The sequence below is a fragment of the Gekko japonicus genome, unplaced genomic scaffold (assembly GCF_001447785.1).
Source record: "Gekko japonicus isolate JY-2015 unplaced genomic scaffold, Gekko_japonicus_V1.1 scaffold1553, whole genome shotgun sequence".
Lineage (NCBI taxonomy): Eukaryota > Metazoa > Chordata > Lepidosauria > Squamata > Gekkonidae > Gekko > Gekko japonicus.
The window spans coordinates 286,101-313,985 of record NW_015160257.1 but is presented as its reverse complement, the minus strand read 5'-3'; the positions used below and the strand labels follow the sequence as shown (position 1 = coordinate 313,985).

Below are 27,885 nucleotides of genomic sequence, written 5' to 3'. Positions count from 1 at the left end.
TCACTGCATGGGGATGTACGGCCAGCTGAAGCTGGAGCCGGACAAGAGCATGTCCCGAATCAGCGTCTCGATGGGGGTCTTGCCCACCAGGCGGACGAAGAACAGCTGCTCGATCACCGGGGCGGAGACGATGCGCAGGGAAGGCATGCGCAGCAGGAGGCGTCCAAAACGGCTGGGCTGGTTGGGGTACTGGTTCCGAACGTACTCCTCCAGGGCGCACTGCGACTTCTCCTGCACGCTCTCCACATGGCACCAGTCCGTGAGTCCCACTGCATCTGCAAGAGAGGAGGGGGCAGTGAGCGCAGCACGCCACGAGCAAGTGGGACGCGGGCTCTTGTGTCTCGCTGTGTCAGGATCCCTGGTTTTGATTGGGGGGGGGTTGCAACCAATGTTCCCCCTAAGCTGTGGAGTCTTCTGAGCAAAAATTCCACTTTGTGAGCCACTGGCATTAAAGTTGTGAGCCAGCGATTTGGCCACTGCATGTTAGTCTGCTCTGGAGCCGTCCTCCCTGAGCTAAGACAAAAATGTGTGAGCCGGAGGCTAAAAAACTGTAAGCTAGCTCACACTAACTCAGCTTAGAGGGAACACTGGTTGCAACCAACGCTCCCTCTCAGCTGTGGAGTCTGGTGAGCAAAAATTCTACTTTGTGAGCTGCTGGCATTACAGTTGTGAGCAAGCGATTTGGCTACTGCACAAATCAGTTTCCTCTGGAGCCATCCCTTCCTGAGCTAAGAGAAAAATGTGTGAGCCGGAGGCTAAGAATCTGTGAGCTAGCTCACACTAACTCAGCTTAGTGGGAACACTGGTTGCAACGGCTGAGGCTGATGGGAGGGAAGGGTGCCGGGAAGGGCTGCTGTGGGGCAGAGGGAAAGGCACCCCCCCCCCACAATTTTATTTACTTAATTAATTAATTAATTTGGTTGATATCCCGCTCTCCCCGCCGAGGCAGGCTCAGGGTGGCTTACATTAAAAGTTAAAATATTAAAACACCAATGGATTGACACAACGCAACTTCATAAAAATCATAACGTAACAATCAGAAATACAGGTAAAGTGCTGATGGCGGTAACATCATAGTCATAGAATGTTAAGAGTTGGAACTGGGACCTTGCAGGGTCATCTAGTCCAACCCCCTACGCTCTGCAGGAGCACAGCCGAGAAAGAGAGCCCTACAACATACCCGACAGAGGGTCGCCCAGCCTCCGCTTGGAAAACGTCCAGCGAAGGAGCATCCACCGCCTCCCGAGGCAGTCTGTTCTGCTGCTCAACCACTCTCACAGTCAGGAAGTTTCTCCTGATATTTAGCCGGTATCGACTCCCTTGTCATTCTCACCCATTAGATCTAGTCTTGCAATCCGGAGCAAGAGAGAATAGATCTGCTCCATCTTCTACATGACAGCCCTTCAGATACTTGAAGACTGCAATCATGTCCCCTCTAAGCCTTCTCTTTCCCAGGTTAAACAGACCCAACTCTTTCAGCCTCTCCTCATAAGACTTGGACTCCAACCCTCTCACCATCCTGGTTGCCCGTGATCGGATGGTAACAAAGTAGGCCGTGTTCGGATGGTAACAAAGGTGTGGCCAAGACCGGTGTCTGGAGTATCCCTAGCTGTTAATGTTGTTGTTGACACAGAGGGCCTGAACAATTCAGCTGTTATTAGTGGGGGGGTTACCTGCCCAAACAGAAGTTCACCAAGGGTGAGCAGTGGAGGTTGCCTTCCGGAGTCAAAGCTCAGTTGTAAAAGGTGCTTGGAAAGGGGGTGCCTCTGACCATGTGCAGAGCGCCTCTTCCTGGCCACTGAATGGCCACAAGCACAGCTGGGGTCACGGAGGAGGACTTCCAGTTAAGAGGGCATGTAGCTTCCCAAGCAGGGGTGGGTGCCTCTCCCTGTCGAAGAGAAGCCGTGAGTCCCAGCTTGTCTCCATGATGCGTTTTTATCCTGCCCCCCCTCCCCCCGCCAAGGTGCTAGTACATGGCTCCCCCTTCCCCTTGCCATGGCTGTACAGACACTTGTCAGGGATGCTCTCGGGTTGGACTGGATGCCCTCTATGGCCCCTTCCAACTCTGTGTGATTCTGTGACGCAATTCATTCCCACAATAACCTTGTGAGGCTGCAGAGAGAGGGGCCCAAGTGACACAGCAGGTCTTTTCTCAGAGCCAAGGGCTAGTTCTCGGTCTTGGGAGAGCCCTGGGCAAGAAAGTCGACGGGAATAAAGGTTCTTTTGAAATGCAGTGCTGGAGGAGAGTTTTACACATACCATGGACCGCCAAAAAGACAAGTGAGTGGTGGAACGAGCTCCCAGAGGAGATCAGGGCCCTGCGGGACCTTGTACAGTTCCGCAGGGCCTGTAAGACGGAACTCTTCCACCAGGAGCTGCCCACCACTACCACCAACTATTATTACATCAATATTTGGGGTCAGCGGACTGGCCCTGTATGGAGATCAGACCAAAATGCCGTGGAAGACCGGAAGACCACTAAGTCGGGATTTAATACGTCAGCTTTAGTACACCACCTAACTTTACTAATGGATAACTGTTGCGAGCATTTTAAATGTTATCGTATGATTGCTTTAATTGTTTTAAATGTTTTATTTAACCGGCCATACTGTGCCGCTAATGTGAGCCGCCCTGAGCCCGTCCGCGGGGAGGGTGGGATATAAATATAATAAATAAATAAATAAAATAATGTGGGTTCCCAATCAAATCAAGCCTGTAATCTCTGGCACATTACACATGCAGTTCACACAGATTTTCACAGCAATAATCCTTTAATCTCGATTTTGGATTCTGTGACCACCTTACACAACGTTCTCTCCCCCCCTCCCCCGGTGTATTTATTCTACAGCTACAATTTTTTAAAAATGCACTTTTCTAAATTGGGGTAGAACGTCACTTGTGGCCAGTGTTCCCTCTAAGCTGAGTTAGTGTGAGCTAGCTCACAGTTTTTTGGCCTCTGGCTCACACATTTTCGTCTTAGCTCAGGAAGGATGGCTCCAGAGCAAATTAATTTATGCAGTAGCCAAATGGCTCGCTCACAACTTTAATGCCAGTAGCTCAGAAAGTAGAATTTTTGCTCACAAGACTCCACACCTTACGGGGAACATTGCTGTGGCGTAGGGAGGTGACGTTCAAAGTTTTTTTAAAAGAATTACGCAGTTGCCCTATTGTAGCTGCGCAGTAGTGTCCAGTGAGCACCTTCCATTTAAATCCTCACGGCTCAGGTTTTGCAGGTGCATTTTAGTGTTAGTGGGTTGAATGAAAGGGAACAGATCGGAACCCAGGCAAAGAGGGAAAACCGATGTTGAAACTGACCAGACCTTTTTGGAAATTGGCAAGCAGCTGGAAGCCCAGTTTGCTATACCCCCAAGCACCAGGGGATTCCCTGCTGCCTTATAGGCCACTGTGAAAAATGGGAGCCACACAATCTCAAAATATGGGGAAACATGTTGAGTGTACAGAATGCACGGTAGAACCCCCTGACACTGGCACTGCAACCTGTGATCCTTGGCAACACGTGTGTGTGTGTGTGTGTGTGTGTGCCTGTGCAAAGTCGGCTGCAGCTCCACCGTACTTTGCATAGGGCTGCAGTTTGTACGGGGGAGGAGTCCCCTGGCACAAGGTCTGGAGAGCTTTTTTTTAGTCCTGTGCCACTAAACTGAAAAAATGGGGGGGGGGGGATATTTCACCAATGTCCTAGAGCAGCTGCATAGTAACACTAATTTCCTGCCCTTCCTTGAAAATTTGTATGGTTTTTTCCTTTGTGGTTCTCTCATTTGATCCTGCACACTGGTCGTGAATGATCTTGGCTGTTTTTTAGAGCATGTCCTGTGTGGATTGCTCTCTGTCCTCCAAATGGATTGATCCCAAGCCATGTTCGGCAGTTTGCAGAAGGTCCATGTGGCTCAGCGGCCATTTTAATGTTGTCTTCTAGTGCCCTGGCCCCACTGCTGCACCTCCTGATGGCACCTGGTATTTTTGGCCACTGTGTGACACAGAGTGTTGGACTGGATGGGCCATTGGCCTGATCCAACATGGGCTTCTCTTATGTTCTTATGTAGTGGTGGCTACAAGCATGGACGGCTTCAAGAGGGAATTGGATAAACATATGGAGCCGAGATCCATCAGTGGCCATTAGCCACAAGGTATAGATAGGAACTCTCGGTCTGGGGCAAGGGATGCTCTGTATTCTTGGTGCTTGGGGGGGGGGCAACAGTGGGAGGGCATTTGGTGCCCTGGCCCCATTTCTGGACCTCCTGAGGGCACCTGGTATTTCTGGCCACTGTGTGACACAGAGTGTTGGACTGGATGGGCCACTGGCCTGATCCAACATGGGCTTCTCTGATGTTCCTAGGTTAAGAGCAGAGGTCCATCGGGGGCTATTAGCCACAAGGTCTAGACAGGAACTCTCGGTCTGGGGCAAGGGATTCTTGGTGCTTGGGGGGGGGGCAACAATGGGAGGGCTTCTAGTATCCTGGCCCCACTGCTGGACCTCCTGATGGCACCTGGTATTTTTGGCCACTGTGTGACACAGAGTGTTGGACTGGATGGGCCACTGGCCTGATCCAACATGGGCTTCTCTGATGTTCCTAGGTTAAGAGCTGAGCCTGATCGGGGGATATTAGCCACAAGGTCTAGACAGGAACTCTCGGTCTGGGGCAAGGGATGCTCTGTCTTCTTGGTGCTTGGCGGGGGGGCAACAGTGGGAGGGCTTCTAGTGTCCTGGCCCCGCTGTTGGACCTCCTGATGGCACCTGGTATTTATGGCCACTGTGTGACACAGAGTGTTGGACTGGATGGGCCACTGGCCTGATCCAACACTGCCTTCTCTTATGTTCTTAATGTTAGGCTTCTGGAGACTGCCAAAATGGTTCCCCCTCCCCAACACTCTTCACTAAAGCATTAAAGGGAAAAATGCTTTTAAAGTTTTAGGCTTCCCATCCCAGAGTCTCTCTCTCTCCCTCTCTTTACATCTCGTGATAATTTCATTCCATGCTGAGGATCCCCCCCCCTTATTTTGTTTTCATGCAGCACTGAAAGCTGCCGTTTGCCTCCTCTCCGATCCCCCCTTCCAAGTCAATACTAGCAAGGTTATGGCAAAAATTATGAACTATATAAACAAAAAGCTGATCACCGAATTTGAGAATAAGTGGAGAGCCTTTTATAATTACTACAAACTACATATCTCTCCTTATATACAACTGAGTAAGGGAGCGGAGGCCTCTTTCTGGCGCCCGCACTGGCCTTCCCTCGCACGGGGCGGCCTTCGCCGGCCAGGCTGCAGGCCCTGCATTGGAGGGGACTCTGCCGGCCCCAGCCAGGCTCGGGGGGGGGAGGCCACCGCACGCCGCGCCCCGGCCCTGCTTCACCAGGCGGGACCAGGCCCAGCCCCCCCCTTGCCCCAAGCCAACAGCTCTCCCTAGGGCCCCTTGCCTCCTCCCACAACGGGCATTTCCCCTAGTATTAGATAAAGCTGTTAGAGGAGTTACAAAGAAATTTAGATTAATACTCAAACTGTATAATCATATTCTCATAGTTATACTCATTAATCTTTTATAGTTACATATTTACTAGTTATTATATGATAGTACAAACCTTGTATAAAGATAAGAAAAATGAGGAATTTTACTCTTTTCCTTTTTATGTCTCTTGTGTATATGCTTTCCTCCCTAGCCTTCTAAATAGGAAATAATGAAACATATTATGTTGAAGTATTGATTACCTTACCATATTTTGATTTGTTACGATATTTTTTCACGTTTTATATTATTATAGTATCCGTCCTTAAAATGTGTTTAACAAATGATGTTTTATGCTTCTCACTTTTCCCTTTGTCCCTTTCCCTTTTGTATCCCTTTAAATGGTAAAATAAAAAATATATATACAACAAGTTAATACCAGCAGGGAATTAAACCTCACGCAGCTCCTTTTAAACCCCCTCCCCTTGTCGTTTTGTTATTTTTTATTCAGAAATCTGAGACTGGCAATAGCCTCATATTGCTAGACTCATGCCACTTGTCAAAAAAAAATTTAAAAATGAAAAATGAGGGGGAAATGGAGCTTGTACACCGATGAAGGCGTGAGGATGGCAGGAGGTAAAGAGTGGGTGAAATGACCTCAATCTGGGCGGGAGAGTGACCTTTGAGGGGTGGCAAAAGGGCCCAGGGGGAATCCGAGGGAATCTCTACGCTTTTGAATGACCTTCGGCTTGGGAGTGAGACGAGGGGGGAAACTGGCACAAAAGCGCTCTCAGAAAAGCCGGGGAAACAGTGACCGGAAAGTGAGCTTAATGCTTAAGGGAGGAGAATCACTGCAGAATGACAAAGAAAACCCAACAGACGTGCACGGTGACAGCGAGGGAAAACATCTGTGATAATAGGCCTCTGTAAAAGCTAAAATGACTGAACTGAAGCGATCATACTTTGGGCACATTAGGACAGTGATGGCGAACCTTTTAGGGACCGAGTGCCCAAACTGCGACCCAAAACCCACTTATTGATCGCAAAGTGCCAACACGGCAATTTAACCTGAATACTGAGGTTTTACTTTAGAAAAAACAACCCATACATTAACTTAAGATGATCCAAACAAAGTAAGGAAAGCAATCCCAAATGCTTTCATTTACTTGAAATTATCTGGCAGAGAATTCGACACTTTAATGAGGGTCTGGGCCTGGCTGGGGCGATGGCACGCGTGCCCACAGAGAGGGCTCTGAGTGCCACAGGTTCGCCACCACTGCATTAGGAGAAGACAAGACTCACCGGGAAAGACAAGAATGCTAGGGAAAGCAGAAGGCAGCAGGGGAAGCGGAAGACCCAACAGGAGATGGAATGATTCAGGCAAGGGAGAAACAAAGGCCCTCAGTCTGCAAGACCCGAGCAAGTCTGCTAAGGAGAGGATGTTCTAGAGATCCTCAATCCACAGGGTTCCCATAAATCGGAAATGACTTGACGGCACATAGCACACACACACACCGTCCTAGGGACTGACCCGTCCGTCTCCAAATGCCCTGCAATGCAGCACAGATCCTCCCTGTGGATAATAACGTCTGCTTTATCTTCACTGCATTTTCCATCTGATTTGTTACACATTCTATCCAGCCTCCGTGGTGCGAGATGCCACGGACTGAACACATTGCGAACATTCTCTCAAAGCTTAAGCGCGAACCCAACAGGAGTCCAAAAAGTCAACAAGAAGAAGAAGAAAAGAGATCGGATTTATACCCCGCCCTTCACTTGGAGTCTCAGAGCGGCTTACAATCTCCTTTCCCTTCCCCTCCCCACAACAGACACCCTGTGAGGTAGGTGGGGCTGAGAGAACTCTGACACAAACTGCTCTTTTTCAAGGACAGCTGGGCCAGAGCTTGTGACTGACCCAAGGTCACATCAGCAGGTGCAAGTGGAGGAGTGGGGAATCAAACCCGGTTCTCTCAGATTGGAGTCAGCACATTTAACCACTACACCAAACTGGCTCTCGTTAACAAGTTAACAAGTTAAGTTAAGTTCCATGCCTACCTTGATAAGTTAAGCACGGAGCCCGAAGTATCTGCCATTTCTCTGTAACTCTTAACTAGCGTACATTCTCTCTCCAACAAATGCCATGGAAATGAGAGAGGGTACCACTTCCATTTCCTGCCAATCATAACTCAAACCTTTTCTTCTACGAATGCCCCCTTTTCCATATTGCTAGCCAGCAGCCGCCCATTTATATATACTGAGAGACTGTGATGCCCTTTGCACTGCATAATGACAGTGCTTCGAATGGTAGTACCACTTTACCAGGGGTCATTTTGTAGAAAAAGAGGTGCAGGAGCTCATTAGCATAACTCATTAGCCTAACTTATTTGCATATGCCACATCCCCCTGACCTCACCGGAAGTGTGTCAGAAGGCAACACCCACCGCTCAGGCTCCACTGGACTGTCTTGGACTGCTAGCTATTGGGGGGGGGGGACACGGACGATCTGCCCCGGCTGAGGAGGGAGAGCTTGTGCCTGAATTAAAACTTGGCCTTAAAGGTGCCACTGGACTGTTTTGGAGTGGCGGCCGGGGGGGGGGGGGGCTTTGCAACTGACCTGGCTGCTTCTTGCTCCTTGTGGCCTGGGGCTGCTGGGAGAAGGGGGTGGGGCTTGTAGTATGTGCCCGCCCCCTGGGCTTTTTACTGCCGGAGCTCCACTCCTGTGTGCTCCTGCAGGACATGACCCCTACACTTTACTAGTACTTATGGAGACTTGAAGGCTTTCAAGGCAAGAGACATTCAGAGGTGGTTTGCCATTGCCTGCCTCTGCATAGAGATCCTGGGCGTCCTGGGTGGTCTCTCATCCAAGCCCTAACCAGGGCTGATCCTGCTTAGCTTCTGAGATCTGACACGGTCAGACTAGTCTGGGCTATCCAGGTCAGGGCACCTGACTACTAATCGGCTTACAACAGTTCCCCCCAATCTAGATTCTTCCCATTTTCTGTTCACCTGAAGACCACCACCATCCCATAGCAGGAACCAGTTTCCTTACTACCGAAGACAGTGGGGACGACACGCGGGTGGGGTGCTAATTTATTATTAACCCGGTTCTGCATTTCTACCTGGCCAACACAGGATACTTTCCTTAAAAACCCACCAGAACTCATCCGGAGGACTGTTAAGGCCCGGCTGTTAGCAGCAAGGGAGGTGTGTCAGGTATTACCACTGCAGTCCTAAGCAGAGCGACGCCCTTCCAAACTCGCTGACATCAACGGAGGCAGAAGGGTGCCACTCTGCTAAGGGTGGCTGCTGTATTTCATGTGTAGACAAGACCTGCACTGGGCAGGGGGTTGGACTAGATGGCCCTGGAGGTCCTTTCCAACTCTATGGTTCTGTGATTCTATGATTCTAAGACGAGCCTCCACTCAAAACCACATTCAAATACCTTGGGGCAACGCTGTACTGACTGCAAAGCCACCCTTGAAGGGCCATAAAATGGCCATAAATCTATGCAGAAGGTGCCATAAAATCCGATGATCAAAGAAAGTGAAAGCGGCACGCAATGCAGAGGGTATCATAAAATCCGATGATCAAAGAAAGTGAAAGCGGCACGCAATGCAGAGGGTATCATAAAATCCGATGATCAAAGAAAGTGAAAGCGGCACGCAATGCAGAGGGTATCATAAAATCCGATGATCAAAGAAAGTGAAAGCGGCACGCAATGCAGAGGGTATCATAAAATCCGATGATCAAAGAAAGTGAAAGCGGCACGCAATGCAGAGGGTATCATAAAATCCGATGATCAAAGAAAGTGAAAGCGGCACGCAATGCAGAGGGTATCATAAAATCCGATGATCAAAGAAAGTGAAAGCGGCACGCAATGCAGAGGGTATCATAAAATCCGATGATCAAAGAAAGTGAAAGCGGCACGCAATGCAGAGGGTATCATAAAATCCGATGATCAAAGAAAGTGAAAGCGGCACGCAATGCAGAGGGTATCATAAAATCCGATGATCAAAGAAAGTGAAAGCGGCACGCAATGCAGAGGGTATCATAAAATCCGATGATCAAAGAAAGTGAAAGCAGCACGCAATGCAGAGGGTACCATAAAATCCGATGATTAAAGAAACTTAAAGCGGCACGCAATGCAGAGGGTATCACAAAATCCGATGATCAAAGAAAGTGAAAGCAGCACGCAATGCAGAGGGTATCATAAAATCCGATGATCAAAGAAAGTGAAAGCAGCACGCAATGCAGAGGGTATCATACAATCCGATGATCAAAGAAAGTGAAAGCAGCACGCAATGCAGAGGGTATCATACAATCCGATGATCAAAGAAAGTGAAAGCAGCACGCAATGCAGAGGGTATCATACAATCCGATGATCAAAGAAAGTGAAAGCAGCACGCAATGCAGAGGGTATCATACAATCCGATGATCAAAGAAAGTGAAAGCAGCACGCAATGCAGAGGGTATCATACAATCCGATGATCAAAGAAAGTGAAAGCAGCACGCAATGCAGAGGGTATCATACAATCCGATGATCAAAGAAAGTGAAAGCAGCACGCAATGCAGAGGGTATCATACAATCCGATGATCAAAGAAAGTGAAAGCAGCACGCAATGCAGAGGGTATCATACAATCCGATGATCAAAGAAAGTGAAAGTGGCATGCAATGCAGAGGGGAATTTCTGTTCCAAAGTGGGTTTGCTAAAACAACAGAGGGAAAAGCCAATGCTGTTTTGCCCTTTATCTAGTCACTGCTTTGACTCTTTGAGGGGAAAAGCAAAAGAAGAATACTGCATGTAAGTAAATCAGACAAAGGCAATTGTTTTATATCGTGTTCTCTTTAACCTTTAAAGCCCAGAAATCCAGAGCATCGTCTGAATGGCTAAAAATAAAGACTAAAAGCCTCACATACTTTCGATGTTTGTTTGTTTCAGGCATTTCGACGGAGAATCCCTCCACAGGCACACCCAGCTTAGTTTCCACGCCAGTCAACTATACAGGCGATGGTGACGTTTCCCGGCTTGAATGGAGCCCAAGCCAGCGGCGTTCAGTTCCTTCCCTCTCGCAGGGTCCCCAAAGGGCCCCCCACTCAGAGCTCTCAGATGGGTCCCCACGGCTCGCCAGGCCCCAAACAGAGCCCCCGCGGAGGGGCCCACGGGGACCCGCCGGTGCATCCATTCAAGGTTGCCGCTTTTCAAACGCAGCAGGGCCCTTGCGCAGACATTGAGCGGGGCTCGGAAGAATGGGTGGCCGGCCGTGGCCATCAATAGCCTTGACTTGAAAGCTTGTCTCTTGAGGGGGCTCCGTGGTGGCCCACCAAAAGGCTGAAAGAATGGGACACTTGAGAGAAGGGGCTTTCCTTGGCGTAAGCAAAGGAGAGAGGCGGGCTGTTTATCTGCCAGGCACGCCCACACACAGCTGCGTACATGCGGGCAGCTCTTTCAGCCCTACCACCCCCCTGGCAGCGGAGAGCGGGCGTGCTGAGGCAGCCCCTGGCCCAAGGAGCCTGCTTTGAGAAAGAATTCTCTGCACTGAAAAGTGGGGCCGCTTTGAAAAACCATCATCATAATCTGTTGCTAGTCCGTGCACTAGCAAGTCGGTGGGCTTCTTCCCGCACCCCCATCACACAGGGAGGGTTTTCTCGATCCATTCCGAGAGCTGATGTCCGGGGGGGGGGGGTGTCCAAGGGCACGCCTGCACCCCACAGGCCCAGCAGCAGCCACAAGGACTCCGGGAGAGCTCCGCTGCTTCCCTCCCCAAAGGAGGCCACCCTTAAGGGATCCAGGGTGAAGCCACAGGCAGGGAGCACCAAGTGGAGGCGGGGCCACCACAGAAGGCGAGGGGAGCCAGGGCAAGGGACTGGTGCCAGGTCCAGCAGCAGGCAGGAAGCCTTCGCAAGGGAGCCGAGGCACAGCTCTGTCACATCCTGGCTCAGCCTACCTCCTCCCGCGGCCTCGTAAGTGAGAAGAGACCCAAAGAGGTTTACGTGCTCCCAGCAGAACTGGAACTCAAGAGCATCGCAGGGCCTGCACAGCAGTCCCAAGAGACAGCCTGAGAGCCAGTTTGGTGTAGTGGCTAACTGTGCGGACTCTAATCTGGGAGAACCGGGTTTGATTCCCCACTCTTCCACTTGCACCTGCTGATGTGACCTTGGGTCAGTCACAAGCTCTGGCACAGCTGTCCTTGAAAAAGAGCAGTTTGTGTCAGAGCTCTCTCAGCCCCACCTACCTCACAGGGTGTCTGTTGTGGGGAGGGGAAGGGAAAGGAGTTTGTAAGCCGCTCTGAGACTCCGAGTGAAGGGCAAGGGGTATAAATCCAATCTCTTCTTCTTCTTCAGCCTGTAGCCGGTGAATTCCAGTGTCCCCAAATATCAGAGGCAGGCCCACGTTTTGCACCCACCGAAAAGGCACAGTCAAGAAGAGTGTGTTCTCATGGTGCCACTGTCTCATCACCCCCTCCCCGAGTCCACGGCTGCGAGGGGGCGCACAACATTCTTGCCACAAACGGCTCCTCACAGAATGGTGGCATCGTGAAAAGAGGAGCCCCTCCCCCAGCCGCGGTTCCCACCCACCCCTTCCTCTTGCCCAAAGCAAACACTGCATCTATTTGCAGGGGGAAATGGAGGGGGGGGTGTTAGTGCAGCTCCAAAGCCCCCAGGTCTTAAAGGTGCCACTGGGGGAAAAGATCAACCAGAACCCATGGCCGCCACAACCACCTGCCAGGGATGGCTCTCCCCGCACCCCCGTGGGGAAGTGCAGACATTCCAGGAGGAGCGCTCTCACAATGTGGGGGGCAGAGGGGCTGGTGGCCCAGGAAGATCTGTGGTGGACTCTTCTCCCCACCATACCTGGTTTTCTTCTTATTAGCAGGGGTCATTTCCTGCAGGAGCGCACAGGAGCGGAGCTCCGGCAGTAAAGAGCCCAGGGGGCGGGCACATGCAACAAGCCCCGCCCCCTGCTCCCAGCAGCCCTCAGTCAGAGCAAGAAGCAGCCAGGTAAGTTGCAGAACTCCCCTGGTCCAAGACAGTCCAGCGGCACCTTTAAGACCAAGTTTTATTCAGGTACAAGCTCTCCCTCCTCTGTGAAGGCAGATCCTGTACATTCCCCCCCCCATAGCTAGCAATCCAAAACAGTCCAGTGGAGCCTGAGCAGTGGGTGTTGCCTTCTGACACACTTCTGGTGATGTCAGGGGGTGTGGCATATGTAAATAAGTTATGGTAATGAGTTATGCTAATGAGCTCCTGCACCTCTTTTTCTATGAAATGACCCCTGACTGTATGACTCTTGCCCTGTATAATGATAAATAACTACTGTAACTGACTGCCTCAATATGTTCAAGGCCCTAGAACATATGAAGCAGCTTCTGCAAGATTGCCTGTGAAGTACCTACTGTGCAGGAATCAACCTGCTTGACATGATGTTCGATTTGAATTTCAGTCTCAGGGGCTCAAGTATAAATTAACAGTTTGATTGTTAAACTGCTGGTCATGTTCATTTCAAAGTCTTCTGCATTTATGTTAACAACTTATAACACCATCTTTGATATAGTGCACTAGGTCCCAACTGATTTCAAATTCAAAATACTGGTTTTAATGTTTAAATCCCTAGATATCACTCTAAGCATAAACTTAGACATAAGAACATACATAAGAACATAAGAGACGCCAATGTTGGATCAGGCCAAAGGCCCATCCAGTCCAACACTCTGTCACACAGTGGCCAAAAATACCAGGTGCCATCAGGAGGTCCAGCAGTGGGGCCAGGACATTAGAAGCCCTCCCACTGTTGACCCCCCATATGCAAATGAGTCATGCTAATGAGCTCCTGTACCTCTTTTTCTACTAAATGACCCCTGCTTATTAGGGAATCAGCACTAGGCACAGAAAGGAGACACACAAGCAAGAAGTGTGGCACGGGGCAAGGGAAGTCATTGAGTTTTCAAGCGGAGGCTGGACGACCCTCTTTCGGGGATGCTGTAGGGCTCTCTTTCGGCTACGCTCCTGTAGAGTGCAGGGGGTTGGACTAGATGACCTGCAACTCTGACATTCTATGATTCTAACGGGGGGGGGGGGCTGTTCCCCATAGGGGTCTGCCGGAGCATGCTCTGCTGTAGGCCTCTTGCACGAAGAGGGTCTCAGCTGGCCCCCTGACTAGCGGGCAACTTGGTGGATGGCTCCACTGGCCTCCACCATCAAGAGTGCAGAATGGTCACCCCTTTGGCTTTTGCCAGCAATTCTGGCCTGGGTCGGCAGAGGGAACAAGAGCTACCTGCTCGCTCCCCCTGCTGGAGGGAACCGGCATTGCCACGCTGGAGCAGGAAAGGTCCCGTCTGGTGGAGAAAAATCAAGGGGACAATTTCCCAAGAGAAGCCACCGGGGACTCCGAAATGTATGAAACAAGGATCGTGAATCTTACAAAAGAACCCACCTATCAACCGCCACATCCCAAGGACAGATATGCATTGAAATTACAGAGGAAAACAAGCAGATTCCAACTGAGGCCAATATGACCTTTTTGCGCAGGATTTCCAAAACCAGCGTGGGGGATGACACATAAATAAGTTCTCGGCATAAAAGGGTAGAACCCAACCAGGTAGGTCTCAAAGAAGCTTTACGCTTGAGGGAGCGGTCAGCCCCGATTCTCAGCAAAACAAAACAAAAGCCATGAACGTAGATCAAGAGGGTGAACTGAAACTGATAATGATGCTCAAGACAATGCAGCTACCTGGACTGAATCGAGACCCAGGTTTCCTGTCTCATTACCAATGCTGATTTCTCCACGCCTATTACCCCTCTGCATATCACACCTAATCCAACCATGCCTGCTACTGTCATTCAACATCTGCTTTCCAATAAATAGGACGGACTCCCATTCTAGCTGCATCTGAAGAGGTGAGCGGTGACTCACAACAGCTCCTCCCCTGCCACATATTTTGTTAGTCTTATAATGAATTGTGCTTTAATCTCTTATACTCAGCCCTGGGGACGTCTGGGCGGAAAGGAGCCTAGAGATGCACTCAGTAAATATTTCCAAGCCTGCTGTTATGAAATACGCTGTGGGCTGAACAGCCGAGGTCCCCAGGAGAGCCCCGGCCAGTGTTCCCTCTAAGCTGACTTAGTGCGAGCTAGCTCAAGGTGTTTTAGCCTCCAGCTCACACATTTTTGTCTTGGCTCGGGAAGGAGGGCTCCAGAGCAAACCAAGATATGCAGCAGCCAAATCGCTCATTCACAACTTTAATGCCAGAAGCTCACAAAGCAGAACTTTTGCTCACAAGACTCCCCAGCTTAGCGGGAGCATTGGAGCAGTGTTCCCTCTGAGTGGAGTCAGTGTGAGCTAGCTCACAGTTTTTTAGCCCCCGGCTCACCCATCTTTGCCTTAGCTCAGGAAGGGACGGCTCCAGAGGAAGCTAATTTGTGCAGCAGCCAAATCGCTCGCTAACCCTAACTTTAATGCCAGTAGCTCACAAAGTAGAACTTTTGCTCACAAGACTCTCCACAGCTTGGAGGGGGCATTGCTCAAGATTGCAACAGCACAGACATTTTGACGCAGTAATTCAAAGCAAGAGGTGTCAGTTATCAGACACTGTTAAATAAATGAAATATTGCAAGAGTGCTAATGTTTTAAGCATGTTTTTATTTTAAGTAAAAAAAACCCCTTTGTGTAAAGTTTATATCTCCGCTACCTGGTATTACATTTTATGACACACATGGCCCAGCCCAACAAGGTCTCATTTAGATCTGGCCCTCATAACAAATGAGTTCGACACCCCTGATATAGCTAGTTAAAATAGGAGGAAGAGGAGACTGGATTTATACCATGCACCCTTCACTCGGAGTCTCAGAGCGGCTTCCAAACTCCTTTCCCTTCCCCTCCCCACAGTAGACACCCTGTGAGGTCGGTGGGGCTGAGAGAGCTCTTTCAAGAACTGCCCCTGAGAGAATAGCTCTGAGAGAACTTGTAACTGACCCAAGGTCACACCAGCAGCTGCATGTGGAGGAATGGGGAATCAAATCCGGTTCTCCCAGATTAGAGTCCACGCACTTAACCACGACACCAAGGATGGCTCCGGAGCAAACTAATTTATGCAGCAGCGAAATCGCTCGCTCACAAATTTAATGCCAGTAGCTCACAAAGTAGAATTTTTGCCCACAGGACTCCACAGCTTAGAGGGAGCATTGGTGTGTACGCATCCCCATGTGTGTGCATGCGTCAAAAGAAATATATCTGGGGTGTGGTCTGACTGGAGAAGGGTGCCAGAGATCCAGGCTGGGTTCCAGGTCGTGCAAGTCTTCTCCAGAGTTACCGCAAGCATCTCCGAAAGGGAACTGCCTCGACTCAGTTCCTGCACAGAATATTCATGTTTTGGCTGAATTCGTTAGGCACTCGAGACGGTGCCAAGACTCTACTTCTTTTCCTGCCCTGCCCCTTTCTGGAGTTGCTCAGGGGTGATTTTAGGCAACCGGACTGGCCCCCACCCAAATGCAAAACACTAGACGCTGAACCAGAGAGAGGTGAAAATATCTAATGTGAAGGCATCAAGCCCTCCACACACATTTGCACGGAAATAGCTTTGACGTGAGTGTAGGGTTTTTGGCAGGGGGGGGGCAGACCTCCCTTACATTCCCTCTGCTCCCTTTCAGCTCTTTTATAGCTTCTTTGTTGCCCAATCAGCAGTGGCCTTGGTGGGGCAACTATTTCTTAAGCCCTTGTTGTCGGAAAGCAACCCCAGCCAATCAGGGATCACATATTTATTTATTTATTTGGCTTTTATCCCGCCCTTCTGCCAAAGTGGAACTTACTTGATGCAAGGACAACACGACACCACACAGAAAACCAGATGTCCCTGGGAGAGCGTTACGCTCAGCTGAGAGCAATTTGCTGATGATTCCCTGGCCCTAAAGACATCCGGCTGTCCTCGACCAGAGCCAGGGCTTTCTCGGCCCTGGATCCGACCTGGTGGGACTCTCTAACAGCTCCCGATTTGGCCCTGCGGGACTTAATGCAATTCCGGCACTGCCTGTAAGGCAGAGATGTTCTGCCAGGATTTCGGCCGAGGACAGCAACAGTTTCCCATCATAGCTTGGCATGCAGAAGGACCCAGGTTCCATCCCCGTGACGGGAAAGACCTCCGCCTGAGACCCTGGAGAACCACTGCCAGTCTGTCTACACAAGACTGACCTTCTACTGCCTCTTATCACCTGTTAGCAATCTGCAAGGTCCCCTTAATGACGCTTTGCTAGGAATCACTAGGGAGCTGCGGTGGCTCGAGTGGTGAAGACGCTGAACTGCCGGCTGTGGAAGGTCTGTAGTTCAGCAGTTCAAGACCCGGGTGCCGCATGACGGAGTGAGCTCCCGTCTCTAGTTCCAGCTCCTGCCAATCTAGCAGTCCGAAAGCAAGAATTTGCAAGTAGATAAATAGGGACCACTTCAGTGGGAAGGGAACAGAGTTCCGTGCGCCTTGGTGTTTAGTCATGCCGGCCACATGACCACGGAAACGTCTTCGGACAGCGCTGGCTCTTCGGCTTTGAAACGGAGATGAGCACCGCAACCCTAGAGTCAGATTCGACTGGCTTTCGAGCAAGGGAAACCTTTACCTTTACCTTTTAGGAATCACTAGAGGAAGACTCCCGGGATCCATTTAGAAGCTTAGCAGCATATTTGAGCCTGAACGTTTATTGAGATCAGCGTCCTACCTGAATGTAGTGTAAGTTACTACTAGGTCGGCTTAATTTTTAAAATGCTCTGTAACTTAAAATACCTTATATTTTTTCATAACAAGAGGAGCATTATTACATTACAGATTCCTTATGACTTGTTGTCAAGCACTTCATGAATACAGAGAGCTTTTGTACTACTCTGTAAGTAAGACTGTGCCACGATTTTATACTGTTTTCTATTGTTTACATAGTATGTACTCTAAAGAATTGTATTTTTGTACACTACAGAATATCTCCTGAGGAAGATCCAATTTTGAAACGCTGTTATATAATCCGGAGACGGCGTTGATGATGTCCCGATGCACAAGGATTTTTTTATGATTTATTAATGATGTTGTGGTACTTTAGATTATAATACACAGGAAGCTTTTTCTTTGCGAGTCTTGGTGACTGGCTTGATCTGTGGGTCAGACTCTCACGACTGTTGCCTTTATACTTATTTTCCAATTCAGTGGCAGGCAGCTTCACACGTTCAAGCACACATTCAAGCACCAGAAGGGGGGGGGGTCACCGGGAAGAACGGTGCTGCCTCTGCTACCCTGCAAATACTTTTGCCTCTTTTCAAGTCACTTAGAGAATAAAGAGGGGGGGTTCCTCAGCAGCAAAAAGGGCCTGCAAAATGCGCCCCCCCTCATTCTGTTGCAGCTCTTTCCTTGCAAGACAAATGTGGACAAGCACGACCTAATCAGATAACAAGTCTAAAGAGAACCCTTGTGAGAGTCTGACCCACAAATCAAGCAAGTCAACAAGACTTGCAAAGATAATGCTGACCTTACAGTCTGAAGCACTGCAACACAATCAATCAATTCCTACAATTAATAAGAAAACCCTAGTGCAAAGGTACATCATCAACGTCGTCTCCGGATTATATAACAACATTTCAAAACTGGATCTTCCTCAGGAAATGTTGGAGTCGTACAAAACTTCTCTTGTTCATAAAGTGCTTTAAAACAAGTCATGAAAGATAATACATTCGGATAGGATGCTGATCTCAGTAAATGTATTATCTTTCATGACTTGTTGTAAAACACTTTATGAACAAGAGAACTTTTGTATCACTCCAACATTCCCTGAGGAAGATCCAGTTTTGAAACGTTGTTATATAATCCGGAGACGACGTTGATGATGTACCTTTGCACTAGGATTTTCTTTTGATTTGTAGGAATTGATTTATTGTGTTGTAGTGCTTCAGATTGTAAAGTAAGCATTTTTTTTTTTTTGGCAAGTCTTGTTGACTGCTTTATTTGTGGGTCAGACTCTCCCGGCAGCTCTTTCCTTCCCATGATCCTCTGCCCGGCCACATAAACAGCAGCTCCCAGGGCCAGGTCTTCCCTCTACCCTTTCCTGGAGCTGCCAACTCTAGGTTGGGGAATTCCTGGAGATTTGAGGGTTGAGCCTGAGGTGGGTGGGGAGGGGAGGGGCTACAATGCCACAGAGTCCACCCTCCAAAGGAGTCATTTTCCCCAGGTGAACTGATCTGTCACCTGGAGAGCAACCCCGGTCCTTTCTTGCTCCTCTCCGCCTTCTCCCTGCTTCCCGCTTGTCCCTTGCAAATCCCGACCTTGGGCCTGGGCCGCAGGGTTTGCCCCACGCCACGCCCACGTACTCACCCGGGGTGAAGAGCGCCAGGGCCTTGAGGCAGGCGTACTCCGCCGCGTCCACGTGCAGCGCCTTCAGCTTCTCCACCTGCTCCTGGAAGACGCGGATGTGGTCCATGAAAGCCACCACGCGCTCGGCGGACATGGGCGAGGCGTGGAGGCCGGCGGCGGCCAGGAGGGGTGCCACGTGGAGGGGCATGGCGCACTGGGCGGCGTTGAGGACGAAGAGCTCGCTCCACGTCATGCGCAGGAGGCAGACCTGGTCGGCCAGCTGGAAGTCCGGGAAGAAGGGGATGTTCTTGGCCCACTCGATGGCGCTGAAGAGCAGGCGGGCCGCCATCTCACAGATGCTCTCGATGCCCATGATGTTCCCCGCCTGGAGGCACTGGGGCCCGTAGCGCGAGGCCGGGTAGGGCTCCGCCCGCAGCAGCAGCGAGATGAAGCCGGTCAGGTAGGAGGGGCAGCCATAGGGGTCTCCGTTGGCCAAGGGGTACTGGCCGGGGCCGGGCTGAGCGTGCGCCAGGCGGCCCCGCTGGACAGCTGAGGAGGGAGAGAGAGAAGAGCGGAATCAGCCACAAACACCCAGCAGAAGCGCCTCACGCACGCACCCCGAGACCCCAGACCTCCAGCCAGGGCCCAGCGGCGTGAGAGAGGAGAGATCTGTGGCCAGGACCCTCTTGGTGCTGGGGGGGGGGGTCAACAGTGGGAGGGGAATGTCCTGGCCCTGCTGGTGGACCTTTTTGTATTAGTCAGTTTATTAATTTCTATAGCAAACAATAATACAAAATATTAATCTTATTTTCCTACAGCCTATTATGTTATTCGCCCCCATTATTAATAGAAAGGAGACCACTGCTGGATCTCCCGAGGGCACCTGGTATTTTTGGCCACTGTGTGACACAGAAGAGTGCTGGACTGGGTGGGCCTTTGGCCTGATCCAACATTGGCGTCTCTCTTATGTTCTTATAGATTCGTTTCGGTGTGAATGAGTTCCAAGTAGGTGGACATCACTCTGGGATTAGTTTCCTTTCTGTTCCTCACCCCACAGTCAAGGATGCAACAGCCCGTGTGCATGCGAGTGGACCACATTTGAAATGATAAGCAGCCCTGACCTGGATAACCCCGGCTGGCCCGATCTCATCACATCTCAGGGACTAAAGCAGGCTGGGCCCTGGTTAGCCCTTGGAGGGGAGGCCACCAAAGGAGTCCAGGGTTGCTACCCAGAGAGGCCGGCCATGGCAAACCAATTCTGGACGCCTCTTGCCCTGAAATCCCTACGGGGTCGCCCTAAGTTGGCTGCGGCACTTCCCAACAGACACGGGTCATTTCTTTTGTCCCAACCTGGGTGGCCCAGGCTAACTCAGCCGCTAAGCAGAGTAGAAATGCAAAATTTCCGGAAATTTTGAAGCTTGGGAAAAAACCTGGGGGGTTTTCCGGGGGAAAACGGAAATTTTCAGAAAAATTGGGAAAAAATGCTACATTAGCACTTCTTTTTTTCTTTTCCAGATTGAAAGTCATTCTGTTGCTTTAGGAACATAAAATATGACTATGGACATTTTTACTTGGCATGAAATTATCACAACTAGCCTATTAAAAAGTTAGTGTATCCAAACAATTATTACGAACAGAATACCCACCCACATGCAAAAAACACAAAACGGAAGCCTTTTTCTTTTCTTGTGACAACAGCACCTCCTAAAGGAAGAAATGCATCTTGTTCTTGCATTGGAGAGTTCAGTTTCTTGCCTAGGACTTCCTTGTCCTCAGTGCACAGAAATTAGACCAATCTGATACCATGCGTATTTTTTTAGAAATGATTTGGAAAATATTTTAAATATTAAAATTAAAATATTTTATTCATCATGTTAAATATTAAAATATTTTATTCATCATGTGAAAAAAAAAAACGTTCCTTAATCAATTTTTTTCCCTTTCTTTTCTTTTTAGAGTAGTTAGTAGAAGAAGAAGAAGAGATTGGATTTATACCCCGCCCTTCACTTGGAGTCTCAGAGCGGCTTACAAACTCCTTTCCCTTCCCCTCCCCACAGAAGACACCCTGTGAGGTAGGCGGGGCTGAGAGAGCTCTTGACAGAAACGGCTCTTTTCCAAGGACAGCTGTGCCAGAGGTCACATCAGCAGGTGCAAATGGAGGCGTGGGGAATCAAACCTGGTTCTCCCAGATTAGAGTCCACGCACTTAACCACCACACCAAACTGGGTCTCTACTCTGATGGAAGACTAACAAGGAAGCCTAGGGTCACCCCGGAGGCAGGCAATGGCAAACACCACCTTGTTTGTTCCGCACCCTGAGATGGATGGCGCAGGCGAGCCCGATCTCATCAGATCTCAGAAGCTGAGCAGGAACAGCCCTGGTGAGTCCTTCGATGAGAGACCACCAAGGAAATGCGGGATCACCATGCAGAGGAGAAGAAGAAGAGGAGGAGGATATTGGATCTATACCCCACCCTTCACTCGGAATCTCAGAGTGGCTCACAACCTCCTTTCCCTTCCCCTCCCCACCACAGACACCCTGTGAGGTCGGTGGGGCTGAGAGAGCTCTTTCAAGAACTGCCCTTTCAAGAACAGCTCTGACAGGACTACGGCTTGCCCAAGGTCATCCAGCAGCTGTGAGTGGAGGAGTGGGGAATCAAACCCGGCTCTCCCAGATTAGAGTCCGCGCACTTAACCACTATACCAAACTGGCTCCTAGAAGGGGGTTGGATTTATACCCCGCCCTTCTCTACCCGAAGGAGTCTCAGAGCGGCTTAGAAACTCCTTTCCCTTCCCCTCCCCACAACAGACACCCTGTGAGGTAGGCAGGGCTGAGAGAGCTCTGACAGAAACGGCTCTTTTTCAACAACAGCTCTGACAGGACTACGGCTTGCCCAAGGTCATCCAGCAGCTGTGAGTGGAGGAGTGGGGAATCAAACCCGGTTCTCCCAGATTAGAGTCCGCGCACTTAACCACGACGCCAAAGAGGCAGGCCATGGCAAACCAACTCTGAATGTCTCTTGCGTTGGCAACCCTACAGGGTCGCTAGAGGTTAACTGCAACGTGACGGGACACGATTATTATTATCCTGACCCGGATGGCCCAGGCTAGCCCGATCTTCACCGATCTCAGATGCTCAACAGGATCAGCCCTGGTCGGTACTCGGACGGGAGACCACCCAACAAGTCCAGGGTTGCTACGCAGAGGCAGGCAATGACACACCACCTCTGTCCGCCCCTTGCCTGGAAAACCCCCTGGAGCGGCTGGAACTCAGCTATGATGACTAGACAGCAAAAAAAAAAGGGGGAAAGGGGCGCACATTTCAATACCGTCTCTCCTGTGTTTCCCCCTCCTCCATTCAACCTCACAGAGTTGTTGTTGTGAGGATACAGTAGACGGAGAAAGAAGGATCGGCCCAAGGAGGCTACTCTCTGAATTTCATGGGAAGCGGGGATTTGATCTTGGGACTCCCAGATTCCAGTCCAGCCGTCCACGAGTGCCACTGCTGCAGTGTGCTGCCTCTCGGACCGGGCCCCTAGCCTCCCCTTACCGCCACCGCTGTGCCAGGGCTCCCCCAGAAGAAGCCCCCACTAGAGCCACAGGAGGTGGTGGCAGCTACAAGCATGGGCGGCTCCAAGAGGGAATTGGAGACACATAGGGAGCAGAGGCCCATCAGTGGCTATTAGCCACAAGGTATAGACAGGGACTCTGGGGCAAGGGGTGCTCTCACCAGGGCGGTGAGAGGGTTGGAGTCCAAGTCTTATGAGGAAAGGCCCCTGGTACTTTTGGCCACTGTGTGACAGTGTTGGACTGGAGGGGCCATTGGCCTGATCCAGCACTGGCTTCTGTTCTTATGAATGATCCTGCAGAATTGCCTCGTCACCCATTGGCACAAAACCTCCCATCTACGTGACAAAGGGAAATAAGAACATAAGAACATAAGAACATAAGAGATGCCAATGTTGGATCAGGCCAAAGGCCCCTCCAGTCCAACACTCTGTCACACAGGGGCCAGAAATACCAGTGCCATCAGGAGGTCCACCAGTGGGAAGATGCCCTGCAGAGAGGCGAGTCAGGGCAGGCGTAGAGGGTGGGGGGGCAGGTTTGGACAGAGTCCCCGTCCCCCCGCCTGGCAAAGAGAGCAAGCGGCAGAGAGAGAACCGCTTCTCGGAGGGGGCCACTGCAGAGACGCATCTCTTCGCATGGTGCTTGCTAGTATCGATATCATTTGGGGAAATTTATAGAACACATTAGCAGCCTGCAAAGCCAGCGGAATAGGACTGAAAACGGTGCAAAGGCGTACGCGCTGGGGTCACAATCCCTCTTCCCAACTGCCTCCACTTCTCTGGTGGGGGGAAGAAATTATCTGAAAATCTCCTGCCCCCAAATCCCTGGAAAACAGGCACCATGGGTGCAAAGAATCCTTTCTTTCGTTGTTGTAGATTTTCCGAGCTGTATGGCCGTACAGCCCGGAAAATCTACAACAACGAATGGACTCCGGCCGTGAAAGCCTTAGACAACAATCCTTTCTTTCTTTTTTGGCCCCGCTGTCACCTCTAGCCATACAGGTCTTGCAGGCTTTTCGAGCGGCAGCAAAACCTGCTGACCCCCTTTAGCAGAGGAGCAAGAGCCTCCCAAGTATGCCTTCAAAGCTATCAAAAAAGGAACGATTGTTGGTCCCGGAGGAGAGGAGGCCCCAGGCGAACGGGGCAGTGGGAAGACGAGGGAGGGAACCGCAGTATTCCAAAACTTCACGGCAAATCTGGAGGTTCAGGGGGAGACGGGGAGGAGCACGAAAAAGGGCGAGAGCAAAACAGCAGGAGACCCAGAAGAGTCCAGGGAGCACAAAACACGAGAGGAGGAGGAGAAAAGAGCCCCGCAGTAAGTGTGTGTGTGGGGGGGGAGCTGGGATGTGGGGAATGTGCCGAAGACAAGAGTGAGACAGAAAAAGAGGGAGCTTTAAGATCAGATAAGAGAAAAAGAACACCAAGCCAAAGAAAGAAAGAAAGAAAGAAAGAAAGAAAGAAAGAAAGAAAGAAAGAAAGAAAGAAAGAGGGAGGAAAAAACGGAAGGCATTGGGGCGAGGAGGAAGAAGAAACAAACTGGCCGGAGAGACGACCCTACCAATGTTCCCTCTAAGCTAAGTACAGTTCAGGCTCAATACATAACACCGTGAGCTAGCTCACAGTTCTTTATTTATTTACATGTGATTTCTATACCACCCATGACGCCTAATGGGTCTCAGAGCGGTTTACATTAGACTACGTTTGTAGTCGAATCCTAACTAGGGCCTCTGGCTCACACATTTTTGTCTTAGCTCGGGGAACGTAGAATTTTTGCTCACAGGACCCCACGGCTTAGAGGGAGCCCTGGACCCTACCAAAGGCGGCCCGAAGAGGGAAGTGGGGCAGAAAGGGAAGCCCGGCCTCGAGATCAAGGGAAGCGGAGGCTGAAAAGCAGCTGAGGTGGGTGGAAAGGTGGAAACAATAGAGGAGCGGGAAGAGGGGAGCCAAAAAGGAAAGGGATCCAGTGGATTATTCAGGAACAGGCCAAGATGCCTTCCTGCTGGACCCGGCTCGACCTGGAGGGCTGCCGATGGGGCGGAGTGCAACCTTTCCCACGCGACTGCGGCGGCGAGGGCCTCCTTCAGGGTGACCTTTTCCTTCTCCATCAGCTTCCGACGGAGCTTCTCCTCTCGCAGACCCACGACGAAGTGGTCACGGAGGGCATCGTCCAGGTGTGTCCCGAAGTTGCAATCGGCCGCGAGCTGGCGCAACTCAGCGAGAAATTCTGCGGCGGTCTCTCTGCCCAGTTGGTTGCGGGTGTAGAATGTTACCCGGCAAGTCAGCTCGGTGGGCTTGGGTGCGAAGTGGTTCTGCACCGCGTTGACGATCTGCTCGAAGGTGCAGTCGCCGAGGCTAGTGGGGGAGAGAAGCCGTCCAGTCAGGGACACCACCGCGGTGCCGCAGGAGGCCAGGAGGAACCCCCTCTTCTTGCCTTCGTCTGTGTAATTTATGCAGCAGCCAAATCGCTCGCTCACAGCTTTAATGCCAGCAGCTCACAAAGTAGATTTTTTGTTCACAGGACTCCCCAGCTGAGAGGGAGCGTTGCGTCCAGTGTTCCCTCTCAGCTGAGTTAACGCGAGCCGGCTCACAGTTTTTTTAGCCTCCGGCTCACACATTTTGTGCCTTCGCTCAGGAAGGAGGGCTCCAGAGCAGATTAATTTATGCAGCGACCAAATCGCTCGCTCACCACTTTAATGCCCGTAGCTCAGAAAGTAGGATTTTTGCTCACAGGAGTCGCCACAGCTCAGAGGGAGCATTGCAGCTGGGACCCACACCATGGTATCTATGGCCACCTAGGCTCTGCCCCATTACCTGGGACCCCTGTGGAAGATTCTTCCAAGACCTTTTTAGGATTCCCAGCCTATCCCTGCTGTACAGAACAGAGAACAGCATCAGAAGAAGCACCTGTAACTCTGATACTGCAAGTCTGAAGAGCACTGTTACGTTCAAAATACATTCTGCAGACAGCCTATGGCCCGGAAAGGAAATGGAGCTCTTGTCAGAACTACGGCTTGCCCAAGGTCATCCAGCAGGTGCGAGTGGAGGAGTGGGGAATCAAACCCGGCTCTCCCAGATTAGAGTCCGCGCACTTCACCACCACACCAAACTGGCTAATTTATGCTAATGCATGTGAGTAGCCTCACGTTCTGAGAGAGTAGGGAACAGAAGAAGAAGAAGAGATTGGATTTATACCCCATGGCCCTTCACGACCCAAAGGTGTCTCAGAGCGGCTCACAAACTCCTTTCCCTTCCCCTCCCCACAACAGACACCCTGTGAGGTAGGTAGGGCTGAGAGCTCTTTTTCAAGAACAGCTCTTGTCAGAACTACGGCTTGCCCAAGGTCATCCAGCAGCTGCAAGTGAAGGAGTGGGGAATCAAACCCGGTTCTCCTAGAAATTAACCACGACACCAAAGAGACACGCAGAAAGAGCCTCCCCCTTGGAGGGGGAGGGGAAGGAAGGCAGGTGAGAGGGCGGAAGGGGGGAGCGGGCGGGGCAGGGTTAGGGTCTCCGGGGCTCGAGGGCCACCCACCTTCGCGGCGCATGCCGACCTTGAGGCACTTGGTGAGGCGGCAGTGCTGGCACTGGTTGCGGTGGTGCTGGTCGACGGGGCACTGCCGGCTGGCCCGGCAGGTGTAGCTCAGGTTGCGGCGCACGGAGCGCTTGAAGAAGCTCTTGCAGCCCTCACAGGTGAACTGCCCGTAGTGCTTCCCGCTGGCCTTGTCCCCGCACACCAGGCAGTCCATGGCCGCCGCCGCCCCTGCCGAGGCCTTGCTCTCGCTCCCAGCCAGGGCTCCCCCGGATTCCAGGGCGCCGGGGGCAGGAGGCGGCGGAGGAGGGGGAAGCGGGAGCCCCAGGGGAGCCCCGGGCAGCTCCTCCTGCCAGGGGGCCACCACCAGAGCCATCGTGGCCGAGGGAGGGAGGGGGGGGAAGGAAGCACTTTGCCAGACCACCCCAGGGGCAGAGAGGAGAGGGAGGCGGGAGGGATGGCGGAGCGAGGGAAGGGATGTAGGGAAGTGGCGGAGAATTTAAGGGAGGTGACCAAGGAGGAGGGAGGCGGGGCCAAGAGAAGAGCAGCGGAGGGACCAGAGAAGATCAAGGCAGGAAAGGGGAAAGGCCAGAGGAGAGGGGTGGGAAGCCAGGGAGAGAGGGAGCACAGGGCTAAAGGGAAGGCCAGGGGGAGGGGGAGGGAGAAAGCAAGTAGGAACCGCACGGCCAAGGGGGAGGGAAGAAAGGGGAGTGGGCTGTTGCGCCTGGAGGCCGACAGTCCCGGTGGTGGGAAAGGAGGAGGGGAAGCAGCGGCAGAGAGGAAAAGAGAAATGGAGAATGACCGGGGAAAGGGGGGAGTGACAAAACGGGCCGAAGGAAAGAGGCATTCCGTCCCGCGGACAAAAAAATTAGCGTCCGTCCAGGGAGAGGAAGGGAGGAGACAGGCTTGGCGGGTTTTTCTCTCTCGGAGGCTGAGCAGACGACCGGCACAAAGGCCTCCTTCCACTTTCCCGGACCGCTGCCGGAGCCCAAATTCTTCCAGCAAAAGAATAAAATTTTAAAAATGACGGTAATAAATCAGCAAAAGGCTAAAAGGCAGCAAGCCATTCCTGGCATTCTTCTCCGTGGGAAAAGCGCGCTCCCCTTCCCGCCTCTCCCTCCCCACTTGGCTTAACAGCAGCTCCGTTGGCAGAAGAATCCCCGTGGCGCGGAAGTCCTCTTGCAAGGAGACAGAGGCGGTCCAGACGGCTGCCGGGACAGAGGAAGGATTCTCCCCGGGATGTGGAGCGGGGCCATCCCCCCCTTAACCTTGCCGGGTCTTCAGAGGGGAGGGGGGACGATCTGAGTGCACCGGTGGGAAACCCACAACTTCCAGAAGGCCTTGGGGTCTTGACACATCTGGGAGGGGGGGGCGGAGGGAAGAGAAGACGGCCAGGAAGAGCCACACAAGCGTCCTGTTGGGAAAGAGGGAGACAATTTAGGAGCCGCTCGGCAAATCCCCCTCCCCACGCACACCCACACCTGTGCCCAAAGAGCATCCTATTCCCAGAGCTGGTGAAGGGTGAAGGAGAGACCCGTTTTGCTCTGGGCCCGAGCACCCGCCTCGCCCCTCGGTGCCCGACTCGAAGGGCAGAGCTCTTCGGCCTCTTCCAGGATGGTCTCCCGAGACCCACCTGATGAGGAAACCAGATCGGCGGGCCCCGAAGAAGAAGTCCTGGCTCCAAGCAGCTTCCCCAGAGAGGAGGCACCGTCAAATGCCAGCAGGGGCTTCTGCTTCAGGACCACCCCAAATGATTTGTGGGGTGGGCCCAGGAGGGAGCATCTCCCCCCCCCCGCCACCGTGCCCCTCCTACAAAGTCCCAGCACCTCTCCGGCTTGTCGCTGCTGGCAAAGAAGGGGGGCGTAAAGGGGGGGGCGTGTTCCTCCTGGGGGGAAAGGGGCTTCTGTTGTTTTTTTCTTCCCCCCCCCCAAAAGAGACCAGATCCAAACCAGCCCTTGGCGAGTCAGTCTCTTAGGAAGACTGGCAGCCAGGAGGAGGGGGGGGGGGTACCCTTGGCGCCGGG

General features: G+C 51.6%; 1 protein-coding gene across 1 annotated transcript; it reads right to left on the bottom strand.

The window, feature by feature from the left end:
• LOC107113222 (nuclear receptor subfamily 2 group F member 5-like) lies at positions 1-26,079 on the bottom strand. Its single transcript, XM_015414522.1, has 3 exons — positions 25,866-26,079; positions 18,791-19,318; positions 1-275 (listed from the first exon to the last, which is right to left on the bottom strand). The coding sequence occupies exons 1-3, from the start codon at positions 26,077-26,079 to the stop codon at positions 1-3; spliced, it is 1,017 nt and encodes a 338-aa protein (XP_015270008.1).
• Positions 26,080-27,885: the final 1,806 nt, after the last annotated feature.